The sequence below is a fragment of the Ascidiella aspersa genome, chromosome 2, assembly GCF_963924565.1.
Source record: "Ascidiella aspersa chromosome 2, kaAscAspe10.2, whole genome shotgun sequence".
NCBI classification, from domain to species: Eukaryota; Metazoa; Chordata; class Ascidiacea; order Phlebobranchia; family Ascidiidae; genus Ascidiella; species Ascidiella aspersa.
The window spans coordinates 1,319,531-1,337,176 of NC_139448.1; the positions used below are offsets into that span (position 1 = coordinate 1,319,531).

The 17,646-nt window shown below is 37.0% G+C and overlaps 3 protein-coding genes across 4 annotated transcripts in view; 2 read left to right on the plus strand and 1 right to left on the minus strand.

The window, feature by feature from the left end:
- LOC146163044 (nuclear pore complex protein Nup107-like) overlaps window positions 1-6,972 on the plus strand; it is a 31,381-nt gene extending 24,409 nt beyond the window's left edge. The window contains exons 16-25 of one of the 2 annotated variants that reach the window (XM_083380421.1): window positions 12-230; window positions 1,047-1,223; window positions 1,565-1,757; window positions 2,072-2,308; window positions 2,807-2,895; window positions 4,190-4,255; window positions 4,392-4,522; window positions 5,116-5,242; window positions 5,663-5,839; window positions 6,559-6,972. In XM_083380421.1, the coding sequence (XP_083236547.1) occupies window positions 12-230; window positions 1,047-1,223; window positions 1,565-1,757; window positions 2,072-2,308; window positions 2,807-2,895; window positions 4,190-4,255; window positions 4,392-4,522; window positions 5,116-5,242; window positions 5,663-5,839; window positions 6,559-6,627 (1,485 nt within the window). In that variant the 3' untranslated portion in view covers window positions 6,628-6,972. The remainder of the gene's footprint in view (window positions 1-11; window positions 231-1,046; window positions 1,224-1,564; window positions 1,758-2,071; window positions 2,309-2,806; window positions 2,896-4,189; window positions 4,256-4,391; window positions 4,523-5,115; window positions 5,243-5,662; window positions 5,840-6,558) is intronic. The other variant, XM_083380422.1, reaches the window with a different exon arrangement.
- LOC146163046 (mediator of RNA polymerase II transcription subunit 28-like) lies at window positions 6,669-8,562 on the minus strand. The gene is made up of 2 exons (XM_083380424.1): window positions 8,428-8,562; window positions 6,669-7,603 (listed from the first exon to the last, which is right to left on the minus strand). The coding sequence occupies exons 1-2, from the start codon at window positions 8,509-8,511 to the stop codon at window positions 7,202-7,204; spliced, it is 486 nt and encodes a 161-aa protein (XP_083236550.1). The 5' UTR covers window positions 8,512-8,562; the 3' UTR covers window positions 6,669-7,201.
- A 1,447-nt stretch (window positions 8,563-10,009) lies between these two features.
- Window positions 10,010-17,299, plus strand: LOC146163047 (tRNA wybutosine-synthesizing protein 5-like). Its single transcript, XM_083382422.1, has 12 exons — window positions 10,010-10,109; window positions 10,271-10,479; window positions 10,915-11,085; window positions 11,252-11,315; window positions 11,943-12,065; window positions 12,492-12,646; window positions 14,042-14,229; window positions 15,010-15,076; window positions 15,508-15,580; window positions 15,796-15,933; window positions 16,164-16,250; window positions 16,859-17,299. Exons 1-12 carry the CDS (start codon window positions 10,059-10,061, stop codon window positions 16,976-16,978), a joined length of 1,446 nt encoding a protein of 481 aa, XP_083238548.1. The 5' UTR covers window positions 10,010-10,058; the 3' UTR covers window positions 16,979-17,299.
- The last annotated feature ends 347 nt before the right edge of the window (window positions 17,300-17,646 follow it).

Genomic DNA, 17,646 nt, shown 5'->3' on the forward strand with positions numbered 1-17,646 from the left:
TGTGTTGACAGATGCTTGAAGTTTGTAGTTCGTGGGAAGATTGCTTGTGGGCTCACTTCAAAACCATGGTCGACATCTGCTCGGAACAACACGTCACCCAGCAACCACACCTCATGTTGCCCTGGCAACACATTCCTAGTGACGTCATGACATTGCCTGACCTCTACTGGGCGCAGAGGACCGACCAGCCTCAGCAGATATTCGACAAAATGGATAGTTCCTATAATCAGGTTACATTCTGTTTTGGGATTTTTCAAAACGTTGTCACGAATTTAACAACTTTTTTAACAAGAGCCCTCGTTCTCAAATTATGGGTCGCGCAGGGTAAAAAATGTGTCGCTCTATGTCTCTGTGGTGGTTTAATACTGCGCAAACGAACTTTTTTCCTTTCATTTTTCAAGTATTTTCATTTCAATCAGGACTGAATTATTGCATCATAAGCTTTTCATGTGGCAACCTGGATTATTGCATCATAAGTGGTTTTCTGCACGTTTTAATGGCAGCCAACTACAGTAGCTGCTAAGACAATTGCAATCGGTAGCCGCACAGTTACTCTATTATTCGGTAGCCGCACAGTTACTCTATTATTTTGTCTATATTTTAGAAGATTATTTTGCTAGCTCGTAGTACACACATATACCTCTAAATTCTGTTAGACTAGCGTTTTTTAAAGTGCTGTCGACTAGCGTTTTTAAAGTGCTGTCACTGATAAACTTGGGATTAGAATTGAGAAAATTGTGCAATATTTATTCGCAACTTGAGGACCTGAGCAGAAACTCATCCGTTTCAGTTCGAGCTAGGTTCATTTCTTTCGATGCTAGCTATAGGTTTGTTTCTTTAACTCTGAGGTCATTAGTTGCAGGTATAGTAGGCCTACTGTTAAAAGTTCGAATCAATCATTTCTTTGTAATAAATCATTGTTTCATAGAACCGTGTACTACATCTGGTTGTTTGTGTCTTTTTATATTTCATGCATGCCAGAAAAATAAGTCAATGGAAAACAGATAAGATTCAACACCGTTAGTTTGTACTTCATCTATCCTCAGAGTGTTTGCGACGAAGGCAAGCAACCCTACCACCTCGTCCAGCGCTGCCTCATCCTTAATGACGTAGACGCATTGTTGCGCAACTTCGCCGAGTGCATTGATGACGTCAACCCGCACTTTCTACGCTTCATCGCGCATCTCATTCTCTTCCTCAGATCGATCGGAGTTCCCATGAATGTAAGTTCGCGTCATCGTGAGTTGTTTTCGTGATCTTGAGTTGTGTCCTGTGATTATGAGTTGTGTCTTGTGATTATGAGTTGTTCTCGTGATCTTGAGTTGTGTCTTGTAATTATGAGTTGTTCTTGTGATCGTGAGTTGTTCTTGTGATCGTGAGTTGATCTTGTGATCGTGAGTTGTTCTCGTGATGGTGAGTTGTTCTCGTGATCGTGAGTTGTTTTTCAGATGTTTTTATGAACGTGAATGTGAGTTTTTTTTGTGAACCCTAGGTTTTAAGGTTTTTTTATTTTTTTTGTCTCTTACAACAATGTTGAGGAATGCTTGTATTCATCCGCGCACAGGCGGACGACGCCGACTCAATCCTCGCCAATTTCGTGGAACTACTCATCCGGAACGACTCAACAAGTCACCTAGTGGCCATGTACACCGCTTTTCTCCCCCGCGAACAACAAGTGACGTCATACTCTGCCTTCCTGGAGTCGGTTCGCGAACCCCAGGCCAGGGGGAAATACCTCACGCTGGCCGAGGAAGCGGGTACGTAGCATGAGTCAGCGCTTTTGATTTGCTAAAAACGAAGGATCCCATTATTTCTCTAAACACGAACAATCAGTGTAACATTCAAATCAGGTGATTAGTTTTAAAGTACAAGCTGTAGTTTTTATAAAAGCTAATTGAACTAAATGTTTCTTAGTTAAAAAACCGTTCTCTTTTTTCCCGTTTAACCATTTCACTAAGTTCTAATTTTAAAATTAACTTACAAGTCAATTTTTGTTTGCTGATTTACAATTTACAAGCTGAAGATTTCTATTCTAATTAAGATTTCTATTCTAATTAAGGTTTCTATGCAGGTCTCGATATTCCCGCCATTACCAAAAAAGTTGTTGAACGAATCCGATCTGAAGGCCACGCCGACCTTGACGAACTTCCCGCCGCTGCCCCCAGCAACGATAACGTCATAGCACTTGAGTCGAGCGTGACGTCAAGCGACCGTCGGATGATCGAGGCCATTGATTGGCTGGTTTTCGACCAATCACAGCGCTGCGAGGCTTTGAAACAGAGCAATGCTGTTGTGAGGATTTTTTTGGGTGAGTTTTTGAGAAATGTTAAAAATGTTCATTTAATTAGAAGCCATACTTTGGTTTAAATAAGAAAGCCCGGCTAAGTCCAAGAATGGAGTGATGAAGCAAGAAACGTGTTACTTGGTGGTAGAAACATCATTCAGGTGGAACATTGCGTAATATCGTCCGTAATTACCGATTCCGATACGAACTCATTGATGCTAGTGACATAGTATCGAGTATCGAGTATCGATCCCATAATATCGGACATCACGTTCCAGTAACACATTTTGTTTCAGTCAATTACGTCCCACTTGCAGCTGCATTCGTGTAAAATATTTCAAAAAACGTAGCTTTTAGTTTATACCTGTTGTATTTCATAATGGGTTTAAACTGATGACAAGTTCGAGTGTATGTTACCCATCAACTAACTTTTAATAAATATAAGGCGTTGTTGACATTTGTAAATACAAAGCGTACATCGTGTGTTTGTTGCGTTTTGTAAACAACATCTTTCCATGTCAGCTGGTCAAAAGTTCGCGGCAGCTCAAGAAGTGATGTTAAAGATCCCTGAAGATTCTATCGACGTCATCTACAGCGGGTGGGGAGCGAAGGTGGGTTGAAAGCAGTGTTGGGGTTTGTGGCTTCATATATATACCAACCACTTGTTGTACGCGAGCAGCTCTAAAGTCTTAGTCCCAGCAAATAAACACAGGTGTAATGAGGCAGTCGTAATTTTCAAAATGCGCTTTTTGTTTTTACTGTTATTTATTCTTACTCTGACCTGATGAAGCACAGTTGTGCGAAAGCTCGTCCGAAAGTTAAATACAATTAGTCAACAGTGACACTTGTTTACTATAAGTTGTGTATTTCTAGTCTATATGTTTTGTATTTTCTAGTCTATATAACTTTTTGCGATTTGATAATTACGTGAAGAGTAATGATGCAGATCTTACGACTCGTTTAATGTTTTCTAAACGCTTAGTTGCAACATATTACCCAGTGGCGTTTCGAGGGGGGGTTTGGGGGTTCGGACCCCCCCCCCCTTTTCGTAAGTGACAATATCGTTTTTTTCAGCGTTTAACTCACCGTCCGAAGCTGCGTGTTTTTTAATGTAATTGGGTCACGCGTCTTAAGCTAATGCAAAACCAAGATCGAACGCAAAACGCTGTTTTTTGTTTCTTGTTTGGTCGACCGTAAACGCAGGATTTTTTCTCTTTCGCCTTTCGTTATTCTTTCAGGCTGGCTGATTAGCAAGTGTGTGTTCGACAATTAACAACAATAAATCAAGCGGTCTCCGCCTTTTTCTCGCTTATAACGTTGAGTTAGTCGGTGCTGATGTTTCTCGCGGTTTGCTGTGCGCGTTAATATCAGATGTTGGTGTAAGACAGGGGTCGGCAACCTACGGCCCGCTGCCCGGTGTAATTCATCGGGCCCGCTGCCTCTTAACTATTCACGAATTTCATATACTTTTCGACTATTTTAACTACGTAAGTGCGAAAAATTTTCGCGCTTCGCGCGAATGATTTTTCTACAACCGTTTTGTTTATATTTAATGCTGTCTTTTCAACTAGAACAGCGCTTCTTTACCGTTGCGCCATGGAGGGCTGCCAAGTGCGTCGCGGACAAACGGAAAACGTATTCAAAAATATTGGACATATATTTTTATTTTTTTATCTTTAATATAAATTTAAAATAAATGCCGTTATACCCAAAAAAATCGTCACAATCGCTATTTTATGACGTCATACTCGTCACTATTTTATGACGTGATTACCGTCAGACGGAAAAACGGGGAATTCCCCAAGTTGAAAATTGGGGACCCCCCCTTTTTAAATTTCTGGATACGCCCCTGATGTTACCCACCGTTGTGTAGCCCACCAACACTTTAATTTTGTTTCTCGACAGGCCGATAGCTCGGTTCCGTTGCTTCCCGAAGAAGACAACATTATTAAGGAGCATCTTTGTCTCAAGGTAAATAAAATAAAAACTATAAATCTTCACCAACTTCTCTTACCACTTAATTTTTAAATCAAACTTTTGTATGAATAATATATTTTGTACCCCCTTAGTTACGTCATACCCCCCTAACCAAGGTGTTTCCCCCCAGGAATACATGTCGGCGCAAAAGGCCTTCTCTGATTGGTTCAAACACTTCCACAGCCGACCTTTGACCCCGCAAAGCAGCCAATCAGCGCTCATGTCTGCCAGCATATCAGAGATGGTCGCCGAGGAACATCGGTAAGTGACGTAACAATGGTGACGCTATGGCGCTTGTTTTATGGCTGGAAAACAAGAATTGTGGTTGAATAATGATCTGGTTGTTCTCAGCCTGGGCTTCAAATAGAAGGTTTTATTGTGAAATACAAACGCCCAGGCAAAATTACACTGGTTGGAATAAATAAAATAGTCCGTTTAATGTCTTACACAGGGGTAGCAACATTCGTCCCAAGGTTCCTGGATATTAAGCCAAGAGTTATCGAACGAGATAAGGTGACTCATGGTAATGGCCCAGGTGTCCGAAACAGGGTTTTTATTCCGGTACCTATTGTGGGAAAAAGTGTCGCGTTCCGACCCGGTGCCAAATGAATGCTCAAATAATCAAATTGGTGAGCGCGTCCGACTGATTTTAGGGCAATAGCGGATTTTGTTTTTGCGTTAGAAAGCACAATTATTACCTTCGATTTTTAATGTGATTATTGTTAGAAAAAAAGACATCGCAATTCTTATGTTAATTATCGGATCGACACCGATACCCCATGTATCGGATGGTAACCGATACGATATTATCGACGATAATTTATCGTACACCCCTAGTACTCGTGTTGTTGTAGACAGAAGCGTTTCGACGACAACCTGCAGCAGTGGAGCGATCGACTCGATCTTTTGTGTCAATCAACATCCAAGAAGATCTACAACGTGCTGCTCTTCCCCAACCAGTGGATGCTCGATAACTCACAGGTGGGTGGGAATGATGGTTGAAGCAATAACTAACAAACGTTTTTATATAGGCATGTAGAGATATTGATAGTTGTTAAATAACATCTGTATTTCGAGACTATTTCCAACAAAATACTGCCCTACGTAAATAGCATAAAGGTTGGTTGGTTGCAACACTTGTGACTTAAACCAATTCATTAAAGAAAGACAATTTTATTTAACCAGACATTTGCTTATTATTGTTTTGGCACGAATCGAAGCCAGTAGCATCTTAGCGGTTGGTTTAAAATATATTCGTCCCTTAATTACCGTGCCTCTATTTGCCTTTTTTAGTTTAAAATGTATTAAAAACGTGTCTAAAAGTTCCAGGCATTTTCTGATCAGCATTGGCTTTTTAACAAAGCTGGAAATTTAAATTTAGTTACGATTTTTTTTGTTCAGCAAGAAACTTGCGAAGAAGGTGAACGTCGCGCCCACCAGATGTCGCTGCTGAGGGGCCAGTGCGTCCCGCTTCTCTGTGACCTTCTCATCACGACCTTGACCAGCACTCAAGGTCACGGCCACGAGTGCGCTAAACTTGCCGACGTCATAGCTGCCGAGGAACAAAAACTTTACCAGGTAACTATATCCAGGCAACTTGGTTCGGTGCATGTTTGGACAAAATAAAGTGACAATGGTTGATTGAATATTTAAGGCAGTGGTCCTTCAACTTTTTTAATTGCGGTACACTTGTTGCCCTTATTAAACGGTTAAGCAAAAAAGCATAATAAAATTAGCAAATGCCCCAATATTAGTGTGTACCAAGTCTCGCATGCTTGATTTGTAATAAGAGTTCATTTTCCAACATTACAAAAAGTTGCGGCCCACACATTTTAGAACCACTGCTTCACAGCAAAAAACAAGGTTTTTGTTGGTGCTGAAGCTGCAATGTCGCGCAATTATGTTAGAAACTTCTAGTCGATATGCTGTGTGTGTCAGTCCCTGACGAAGGCTTGCAGTATAGTAAGCCGAAACGTTGGTTGAAGAAATATATGACAGACGAACTTATTTTAAATATACAATGCCTGGTAGCAACAGCATATTTATGTTTGTCTGAAATGACAAACTTTGCAGAATTTTCTATCGCCTTGCTACCACATCCATATCGGAAGCGACAAGCCAGGAGTAGATGCTTAGTGCTTACCTTGTTGTTTTAATTTAACAGTGATGATATTACTGGTAACATATTGGGTTGTCGCATATCCTCCACGAAATATCTTGCTATAGTAACAGAGCATCTGCCATTCCTGAACCCAATCTGCACTTCTCGTATTTTTATAAATTATTTTCTTTTTCAGCTCTTTACTCCCTCAAGTGGTCGCAAACTGCTGAAGCGAATCCAAGAAGCTCTTGTCGAAGTTTTGTGAACAAACAAATAAAATGCAACCACTGCCGTGACAATAAAATTCATTCCATATATTGCTTGCGTGTTGTTTAATAATGGCTTTTTGCAGTTGTTAAAGATATATATTTACAATATTTCAGGAATGTTTTTTCGAATTGGTGCCAGGAAAAAGTACTGCACATTGAAAACATAATATTTTATATTCTGTGTTGGATATTTAAAATGACATTTAGAACATGTGTTTTTTTACTGGGGCGCGTAAACTAGGTTCAGGCGATCAGTGAAGTTTTAATTGAAATAAAACAGAATAAAAAAAAGGCTTTGTCGATTTCTTAAGTCCACTTGTATGACACAAACCAAAAATTAAGAACTCTGTTTTAAAAAGACCTATATTCAGTTAAAAATAAACACAATTTATGCTTAGTAATCAATTCATGTTTTAAGTACTTTCCAATCGCTTCTTTTGTCCTTCAAAGTGTGCTTTTTGCTTTACAACGTGCCACAAGTTTCTCATATTCACCACAATGGTAAGTTCTTAAATCGCCACTCCTCGCTTCAAACCACAAAACATCCCTCGGAAGCTACAAGTTATCTTGTCACCTCATTGAATGGGTCGCGCTTGGCTGACTCCTCGTCACCTCACTCCCAGAGTTCAACATTTCCTTCAACTGATTCTGCCAGGTCTTCAACTTTGACATTTGACCTCTTAAGATTTCATCTTTTCTCTTCAGCTCCGCTTCTAGATCCTGAATCTCATCCTTGAGGATCAGCTCGGGCTTTCTCGTGGCGATGATCACTCGCTGCTTCTGGAAGTAAGCTTCCGTCTTCCTCGCCAGCTCGATGAACTCGTTGATGGCAAGCTCCACGCTCGGTCGCTGCTCGTCTTGGAACGTGACTCCGAGTGAAGCCTCCTCACTCACAAACGGAGTGATGCAAGCTCGGAACGAGGATTCCAGCTCGTCAATCGTGCTTCCTGCGTTTTGGCTCCCTTGAACCATCTGGAAAAGAATTTTTATTAAAACTTGAGTAAAACATTTAGCATGGGCTCTTATAAAAAGGTCTAAAAAATAAAAATAAATTCATATTTTTACAAGCAAACATTTTTCATCTTACAGTAAACAATCACATTTTGGTGCAAGCGTAAAAAAGTGATCCGGTCAAATAGACACTTTCAAACCTTTATGCACAGGAAGAATTAATGCCATTTTAACACTGATGCTAGAATCACAAATTGAGGTACTTTTCTATACTTTCCAAACTCAAACCAATGAATTCAACATTTTGTGAATCAAATATTAAAATATGATAGATTTTTCTTGCCTTTGGTTCAAACAGCTGTAAAATATTTAAAACATTATGTAAACAACAGACCACGAAACTAATTTCAATTATATGAAGAAACACAATTTTTAAGAACAGTCAATTTAGAACTCTGGAAAGCATTGCGTTTTATTTAGCTTTACAAAACAACATTTTTCTAATTTGCTTTGTTTATTTGAAGAAATTTGATAATTTGTAACAAATAGTTGCATAAAAAATTTTTTTTGTTAAATGCCACATTTATTGTAATAAAACCACGTTTTGTAATGAAAATACTTGTCGAATCAAAAAGAGAATTTCTTAAATATTTTCTAAAGTTAGAAAAATGGTTCATCACTTGTTTAGGCATCATTGAAAATATAAAACTGTTTGTGAACATTCAGAAATTTGCGAAAATACAGACAGCTCTGTGATTGTTCTTTTTCAAATAATTGTGCTCCCAGCAAAATAATAAAATGTTATTCGATAATAACAATAAAGTCCAGCAACACCTAGTGTTAACCTGTTGTTGTCCAGCTTGGTTGTTAATTTGCTGACGAGAACCCACACTCTGGTATTGTGATTGAGACATCTTTAAATTGTTCATGCAGAAGACGCCCTAACTTCATTCAATTCTAAAATCACAATTCAGATTAAATTTTTTCTTGTTGCTGTGTATTGTCGTTTGATTCCAACACCTGTCACTCAGTTATGTGTTTTAGGAAGAGGCTACTCACCCAGACACCAAAGTAGTTTTTATCAACATATTATCACTAACGTATGCAACCGTAAAAGAGCGATCCGGTCAAATAGCGGTACCTCCGGAGTCTATTTACCCGGCAAAGTAATTTAAATCAATTTCCGAATTAAATCTAATACTACCACCACTCAAACCAAAATCAACAAAGGTACAAGAGCGATAACGTGAATAGCCACTTCCCAGAAATAATAACATTTTAACACTGGTATTGTTAAATTTATCAAGTATAATCACAAATTGAAGTGCTTTCTCTATAAAAGGATAACTTACTAAATGTAATTGGCTTAAACATTTTAATAAATTAGCATTGTTGTATTCGCCTAAGTCCAATCACTTCACTTTATTGTGTTTTTAAATGACTGAACTTAACGTCTAAATTAAGAAAAATGACTTATATTGGACTTCTTTTTCGCTGGTCTAAAAATCCAACCACATTTATTTTAATAGTAACGAAACGAGTTGTCGAAGTTGAAATTGAAAGGAAGACATAAATGTGTAAGAAGAAATATAATAATAAAACTTGACCCACTCAATCTCCCACCCTAACCCGGATATTGTTAGCAATATAAACCCTCGGACGCAAATGTTATAGGATTCTAGACCAGTGCCTTTCCTTTTAAAAGCAATGATTTAAATAACCATGACAGTGAATTAGCTGATATAAAGTCATTTTATCCGAGAATTGACTTGGACTTTAAATGTTTTTGAACGGCCACGTTTTATTAAGTCTTTTGAAATGACTTGATTACAACAACCCCTTAAAATTTAAATCCTTAAATTCTTAAACTTTTCACCGCGCAAAAAAAAATCCCAGCACCGTCACGCCTTATTGATCACAAAGCAGCTGTTTCCAAGCGAAGTGAAGCTTTTAAAACATCGACGCATTTCAGGAAATTCCTGCTTTGTTAGTTTGTCCTAACTTTTACGGGGAATAGGCTTGTCACTAAAGCATGTTGGGGCGCTGGTCTAGAATCCTACCACAACGAAACACCATTTGGGTTAGGGTGCGGGTTAGCGTTTATGTTAAGGTGGGTCAAGTATTATTATTGAATAAAGAATATAATAATACTTGACCCACCCACACCCAAACGCTAACCCGCAACCTAACTCAAATTTTGTGCGTTGATTTTAGAACTGTGGTAGGATTCTAGACCAGCGCCCATGTTGGGCCTAGTTTGGCTGAGAACTTGCTTCTTGCAGTGGTATTGCATTTAATTTATGTCTGAAGTGTAGAAGTGTATACCACTATTATTTGTAGTAATTTACACCCAATAAATAGTTTTTGAAGTAAATTCTATGCCAAAGCTGTTTTGAAATGCTACGAAACTTTATTTTTTTATGTTATAGGTTACTGCAAATCCTGTGTCTTATTTATAGGTTTCCAAAATTAAAACATGTTTTATGGATGTGTTTTGTTTTGCCTTTTGCTTGTAACATTTTCAAAGGTAAGTATGTGTTTGAATCTACTTATGATACAGATTTAATAAAGCTTTACAGGTTTTGCCTAAATATTAGCAGCATCCACTAAAAGCTTAACTTTCGAATCTGACCCATGTTTGTTTAAGATTGTGAATAACTCCGTTTTTTTTAGTTTTTTTTTTTTCAGGTGTCATGTGAACTCAGTGAGTCCGAAATTGAGTCCCTAAAATCCTTACCAGGACACCTGAAGCCTTTTGGTTCGGCCGGCCCATATTTTGAGATCCCTGTAACCGAGGGGTTCCCAAAGCCACACGACTTCTTCAACCAGTTTGTTGTCCCCTCCATTCCTCTTGTAATGAAAGGTGGAGCAAAACTTTCACCAGCTTATGAAAAGTGGTAAGTAAAAATATAAAGTTAGGAACCAACTTAAAATTGATTTTGTTGGAGTGTAATGATTAGTAATAATTTGTGACAGAACAAACAATTTTCTACAAACAATTTCCTTACTTGTTTGTAAGGTCTAGTAAAGCAATCCATTAATGTTTGAAATTTGCTGATTTTAAATAAAGCATAGCAATGCTAAAGCTGCAATTGTTTTCAATTTTTCTGAAGATTAATTCTGTTTAACCCAAGTATTCCAGAATGGCTAACTGCCCCAATGAATGCTACTTATTAATGGAATCTTTGTGAATGACCGTATTTGTCTAATTTTAAATAAAAATCAGGCACTGTATAAAGACAAATTATAGTGAAAACTTATTAATGTGTCACTGTTAGTCATAATCATAAAATATTTTTTCTATAAATTGTGTATGTACTTTGTAATTCTAGGTCTGACGAATATTTCCTTGAGCACCCGGGATCTACTGAATCAGTTTACACAGAGCCGAGGAAGAAAGAAGTTAGAACTGAAATAGGAGAAGATATGCCGTTCCGTGACTATGTCAAGAGATACACCAGCGAAAACATTTATATGGTCAACAACGTGCCAAACTTTCTCCGGTAAAATTACTTACTTAACTTTAAAATATAAGGTGGGGATAACTTTTGTTGTATTCCCCTTCTGCTAAATAGAAGATTTACTAAATTTATATCTGTAGTTGGTTTCTAAAGGTAATGCATGTCAGCATTCAATCAGGGTTTTAAATCTGGAACATGTTTTTTGCAGAAGTGATGTTTTCCTTCCCCCTCCACTAAAGTGCGATCCAGTACTTAAAGAACTTGCTCTCACGGTACAAGAAAAATACACATATTTATTGTTTTTTTCATTGATTTAGCGGAAATCAGGTGGCACCACTCAATCACATTAAATATACTGTTGCTGCCAGGCATTGTATTAATTTAAAAATTGTTTTTCTAGTAAGTATTTTTCATTAACAAATTTACCAACGTTTGGATAACTCAGATGGGTAATCTTCCTCGGGGCTGATACTTATGTCATGACAGCGTTTGCAGCGGGTAATCTGTCAGTTTAAAGGAGCACTACATCAACAAACACACAGTTAATTTTTTACCTTTACATTAAAAGATAAACTCAAAATTGCATTTTATTTTAAGGGTTGAAAACTTGCATAAATACATATTGTGGTTCCACAAGTAAAACACTTAAAAAAAACTTGTTATGACCAGGTGATGTGGTCCACTAATAGTTTATGTTTAACCTTGTTATTACCAGGTGATGTAGTCCACTAATAGTTTATGTTTAACCTTGTTATGACCAGGTGATGTAGTCCACTAATAGTTTATGTTTAACCTTGTTATGACCAAGTGACGTAGTCCATTAATGGTTTATGTTTAACCTTGTTATGACCAGGTGATGTGGTCCACTAATAGTTTATGTTTAACCTTGTTATGATCAGGTGATGTGGTACAGCAGTGGAGGTACCAGATCAGTTCTACACCACGACGGCGTGGAAAACATCAACTGTTTGTTCCGAGGAAACAAGACCCTCATATTTGTCAGCCCATTCCACACCGAAGAGGTAAAAAGCAGATCATATTAAAAACTTGCTGTTTTGTCTGTTCCTGCCAATTTATCTTTGACATTTAAATAGTGATTACAGTTGGTTTTGCTGATAAAACTTCTACTGTTACTACTTTTATATGTCCAATGGCAATGCATCTCATTTTACTCTAAGATTAATATTTATAGTTGATTATTAAGTTGCCTGGCAAGTTTAACAAAAATGTGTAAATTAATATAGTCTAAAGACATGTTAAACATTTGGTAAGTAACTATTATTATTGATTTTAGTAACTAATAACGAAAAGAATACCCTTGGGGTGGATTTGTTATTATATACAAAATAATATACTTCTGTTTGCCAACATTAAATCGTATTTTACGGCAACATATACAATCATGTTACTGGTTCTGATCCTTCATATTTAGTCGCCATTATGTGTAGGACTGGGTCGCCAATGTACTCGACATCCCCAGTGGTTCTTACTCCAGCGCCGACGTTGATTCAGTTGATTTTGTGAAGTATCCCGATCTTGCCAAGCACAAGTACGCTGTTGTGAACATGAAACAAGGAGATTGCCTCTTTATACCCTACAAGTGGTGAGCTAAATGCATTGCTTAATGTCCCTAAGAACTTGTGTATATAGTTTCTTTTAGTATGCTTTGTCTAATAGCAACATCATATGTACTTCATTGGTTGTTACACTAATTAACTCTTCTAGGACTGATTTCTTTCCTTCAACGTTTCGGCTACTAGCTAGTATTTACTTTGCGTAATGTTAAGCGTGGTGTTGTTGCATTCCCTGATTAAGGCATTCTGCATAGGCAGCCGAAATGATTAGAATGAATAATAAATTGTGGATCGTTTTTAGTCAACTATGCCTGGTAGCAACAGCATATTTATTGTGTGGGTTATATTGCACAGAATATGATATGTTTTGCCATATGCTGGTTTCCAAAAAAAATTCTAAAATCGAAATAACAAATATATTTTCCCTTATCCGTTTTAATAAACTTTCATATTGAACCTCTAACGTTATAAGGAATAATATGAAGATAGAGAACATATGCAACTTATTCCTTAAGGAAGGAACTAATTGTGGCTGGATATTGGTTTAAGGATATTATCACGCGCCATATGCACTTTCTAAACCAGCTGACAGCAAATTAAGCCATATAACAATATCGTCAATTAAACTCTCCCATTGTTCATAGTGAAATGCAAGAAATAAGGTGGTCTTCTTAATGGTGCGCCATTAAATGTTGCCTGGTGTGCCGTGGCCAGATGGAAAAGTATTTAAAATATAAAACATTTAGTCTTTCATATTGGTTTTACTTTCTCTTTCGGCTTAGTTTGTTATCCTACAGTACTTTGAACATAATTCAACTATAAGGCTTTTGTAATAAAAAGGCTATTCAAGAGAATACCGATATACCTTATAAAAAAGCAAGAATAAAATAATTAAATCATGAACTAGCGAACGACCATTTACTTTTGTGTTTTGGCATATTTCCTCTTTTTAAAGCCGAGTATCGCTCTCATACAGAAGTCAACATCGCGATAAAACGTAACATGAATAAGTCTTTACGCTTGCATTTTGTTTTAGTTTTTATTCTAATCACAACAGGGCAGGGCAACTTTTTGTTTCCAACTATTTTTTACTTACAATCGCCACATACATTTTACCTCATTTTATATGCTATATATATTTATGATAGTTCGAGCAGTAGAAGCATTGGTTGTTGGAAAGGATTTCACATAAAAACTAGATAAACCTTCCCTACATATTTTAAACTTTATTCACAATCAGGTTACATTCTTACGATTAAAGAAACTTTTCTCGTTACACTTTTTACAGCGAGTACATCATTGATATCACTGATTTTCCCGTTATCTCTGGTGTATATTGGGTCACTTGTGATCCTACAAAGCTCAAATGTTGACTGACGCGTCGTAGGTTGCCCTCCCCTGTTTAATTATTTATTTTGCTCTAGGGCGCACCAAGTGAACTCGTTCGGGCGCAACCTAGCGGTGAATGTGTGGTTCAACCACAAGCCGGCGCACCTCAGCAACATGACGCAAGCAAGATGCGGGGAACACCCCGAACCGATATCACTGGCAGATGTTGAATTCAACGAAAAACATTTCGAGAACGCGGTCGGTAAAGCGGTCTTCGACAAAGGTACAAGGCCTTTAAGAGGGGGTATTTTTAGGGGTATTTTAATACAAGTGGTCTTCAATCTTTATTGGCTGAAAACAAGTGGCACTGGTGAATAATTGTACTTCAAGTTAGCAAGCTTCCGCACAACGTGCTTCATGTGCTTCATAGACGCCGACTTTTGAATATATATAGTCTGACACCAGTCTCTCTTAACCCATGGGTACAACCCGAACATGGGCCCCGGGTTGGATCGTTTATTACAATGGTTAGGTTTACAAATGTTAATTCTGAGGAAGAGTTCTAAGAAAGTAAAAAAAAAACGGATGCAATATAACATATGATTCATATTATATAAAATTTAACTTATGCTAATAATTATGTTGTGTCTGCTTACAAGAGTTCAGTAAAGTGAATTGAGTCGCCAAAGCCTCGTTGTTATGCTTGCGCTCAGTATTGTCGTCGCAAAAAAAGGTTGAGAGACACTGTTTTACAGAATGCTATAGTTGCACTCGCGCCTTGGTATTCTACGATCTGCACAGTTCTTGCACACCTCATTGGTTCCTAATTCCGTGAAAAACTAAATACCTGGTTGCAGATTTATCGCACTTATTGACTCCACACTAGTTGCATTCCTCGCTAAAGGAACAGCATTTATAAAAGAATCTTGCGATGGGTAATTGTTGGCGGAAGACAGAACAATGTAAGTTTAAAAAAATCACAAAAAACTGTCGTATTACCGAGCATAACAAAAACGTGACGTAGGTTTGCTCAACTTTAACTTGTGACGTCACTATTTTTCAGATCACAAACCTTCTGAAGAAACGGAAAAAACAAAAAGCGACCAAAAGAAAAAAAATCAAAATATTTTGTAAGTTGCAGCTTTATAGCAGCAATATTTTGTACTAGTTGTATCACATATTTTGATTTTGCGAATCAAATTTGGTTTCGCCATAATGAAATTACATGGGCAAAAAAAAACTCTTTAAAAATAGAAATAGTATTTTGTAATGCGCTCTACGCCCATATAACCCAAAGTAGTTCGCGTGCATTTTACAAACATTTTAAATATGACATTTTACGAAACTTTTTTTAACAAGAAAATAAGGCGACGGTCGTTTATTTTGAAAGCAAAGATAATTTTGCCCCTTAGAGAACAGAAAAAGTGTGATATACTTTTTTGTGTGTATCTCATAACATGAAAATAATGTATGACAAATTTAAATACTTTACTGTAAAGCTTTTCAGGTGTGATAAAACTTGCAAAAATACCAAAGTTCTACAAACTATATTGCTTTTTAGTCTTGTGATGTTCCGTCAGCTTCGTAAGAAGAAGTTTATGGACTTTGATGATATAAAGGCGGGTTTGCAAAATGTAAGTAAACAACTGCCACCTTACTTTACTAAGCACCGTCAGTCTGTCAATCCTGTGAATTGTATGGATTCAAGCTCAAAATAATTTATTTATCAAATATGGATCCAATATTTGTTGAGGTGTCAATCAGCGTAACCTCTTATACTTGTTGAATTGGCGGAATATAGGAAGTTGTTTTGCGGTAAACTATTGTTATTTATACATTTTCGTTGCAGAGCATTCCTGAGTCATCTCTCTTGTGGAACGAACAATGCGAGAAAATAGCGAGAGATTTCTACAACGCGATCGACCAGAACGAGGACGGTGACGTCAATAAACTAGATGTCGACGTCATCATGGGATCGGGGAAGAAGGTAACACTGTGACGTCACTCCAAATGACGTCATAAAAATGAACGATTTCAATTTGACCGAAGAAATACTTGATGTTATTTTACAGGTCTTATAGTTGCTTTAAAACTGTGGATAAATAATATTAACGCTTGTAGTTAAAATTACGTAAATTGAAAAATGATCACGAAATATACGGAGCGCTGTAAATTAAGCAAACACGCAATTTGTAAAACTTGATTTTTGCTACTCAGAATATCTTGGAACTTATCGAAAAAACTGATGACATTGACGAGGAACTACATTCAGCCTTGGAAACTGCCAGGAAGCAGTATAAGTTTGTGAGTTTTTATTTTTGGTGGATTTGTTAAGTAGAAAATAGGCAACGAACGCTGTTTGTAATGCGGCGTAATGTGGTCGTGTGGCCAAAGCCTTTACTTTATTGTTTGCATTTCTTTAGGGTATTTTCTTTTTATAATATATATTTTTTTGAAGGAAAACATTAAAATGTTATATTTTTAAAAGAAATAGAAAATTAATTATCACTAATACAAACTTTTCTAAATATATTTTTTGCGATGAATTTTTTTTGTATTTTTTTTTTTAACAACACATAAATGACAGTATTATTTTACGGGCGGTCAAGCATCGTAGTTATGAAATTAACAATATGATCACTTTAAATATGTGACGTCATTATTGTAATAACTTTACATTTGTGACATCATTATTGTAATAACTATTCATTTGTGAAATGTATTAACTTTGCATCGATGACGTCATTATTTTAACAAATTTGCATTTGTAACGTCACTATTTTAATAACTTTGCTTTGATGACGTCATTATTTTAACAAATTTGCATTTGTGACGTCATTATTGTAATAACTCTACATTTGTGACGTCATTAATGTAATAACTTTGTAATGACGTCATACTTGTGATGTCAGGAGTTGATCAAGAGGTCGTTGTCACGTGGTGAGATCGATAAAGAAAGAGGCAGCAACATTTACGGCGACAAGTTCCTTCAAGGGGGATTCCCCGCCGCTATGTTCAAACAAGAACTCTAAATCCAGAGCGTCCGGGTTCGCTTCTGTCCGGGTCTTCGTAATCTCGCGTGTTTGCAAAAGGAAGTTTGTCGTTTTTAAAAGTTAATCCGTTGTAATTGTGGTATTTTAATTACTGATTTTTATAATGCTTAAATACCAAAATCCTTTAAATTTTATTACAACAACGTTCCCTTTTTACTTGTTATATTCGCTAGCTTAGAATCCACTTTCGCAGTAGTTTTTGTTTGTTTTAAATACTGCCACTTTACTGTTATTTGTTCTTGCCTTGCACCTTACTTTCGCACAGATGCAATATTTTCGTTGTGTTTAACATCAACCCGTCTTGCCTTCTTTATTTCTATTACTATGTACATGTGCATTGTGTGTTACAATATTTTTGTGAGAATATTATGCATAAAGTTTTCATGGGTTTCGCTGTTAAATAAATATTTCTCTTGTGGTTAACAGACCACGGTGGGCTACATATGTCCCCGGGCGCCAAGGTACAGGGGTGCCAAAGATTTAATATGTTAATGTAATAGAAAATGTGCTTAAGCATGGAGGAGGGGCGCCAATTATATAGTTTGCCCCCGGCACAAAATAACCAGGATACGCCTCTGGGTGATATTTGTGTGAGAAATCGTATAATGCGAATGTTTGTAACAATAGTGCAAAGTTAGCGATTAGTT

Bases quoted from the DNA above. Each gene is read 5' to 3' on its own strand.
- LOC146163046 (XM_083380424.1), bottom strand. From the start codon at position 8,511: ATGAACAATTTAAAGATGTCTCAATCACAATACCAGAGTGTGGGTTCT. The intron at 7,604-8,427 runs GTTAACACTAGG...ATTCTTTTCCAG, and splicing joins ACCAAGCTGGACAACAACAG to ATGGTTCAAGGGAGCCAAAA.
- LOC146163047 (XM_083382422.1), top strand. From the start codon at position 10,059: ATGTTTTATGGATGTGTTTTGTTTTGCCTTTTGCTTGTAACATTTTCA. The intron at 12,066-12,491 runs GTAAAAAGCAGA...CATTATGTGTAG, and splicing joins GCCCATTCCACACCGAAGAG to GACTGGGTCGCCAATGTACT. The intron at 15,077-15,507 runs GTAAGTTGCAGC...ATTGCTTTTTAG, and splicing joins AAAAAAAATCAAAATATTTT to TCTTGTGATGTTCCGTCAGC.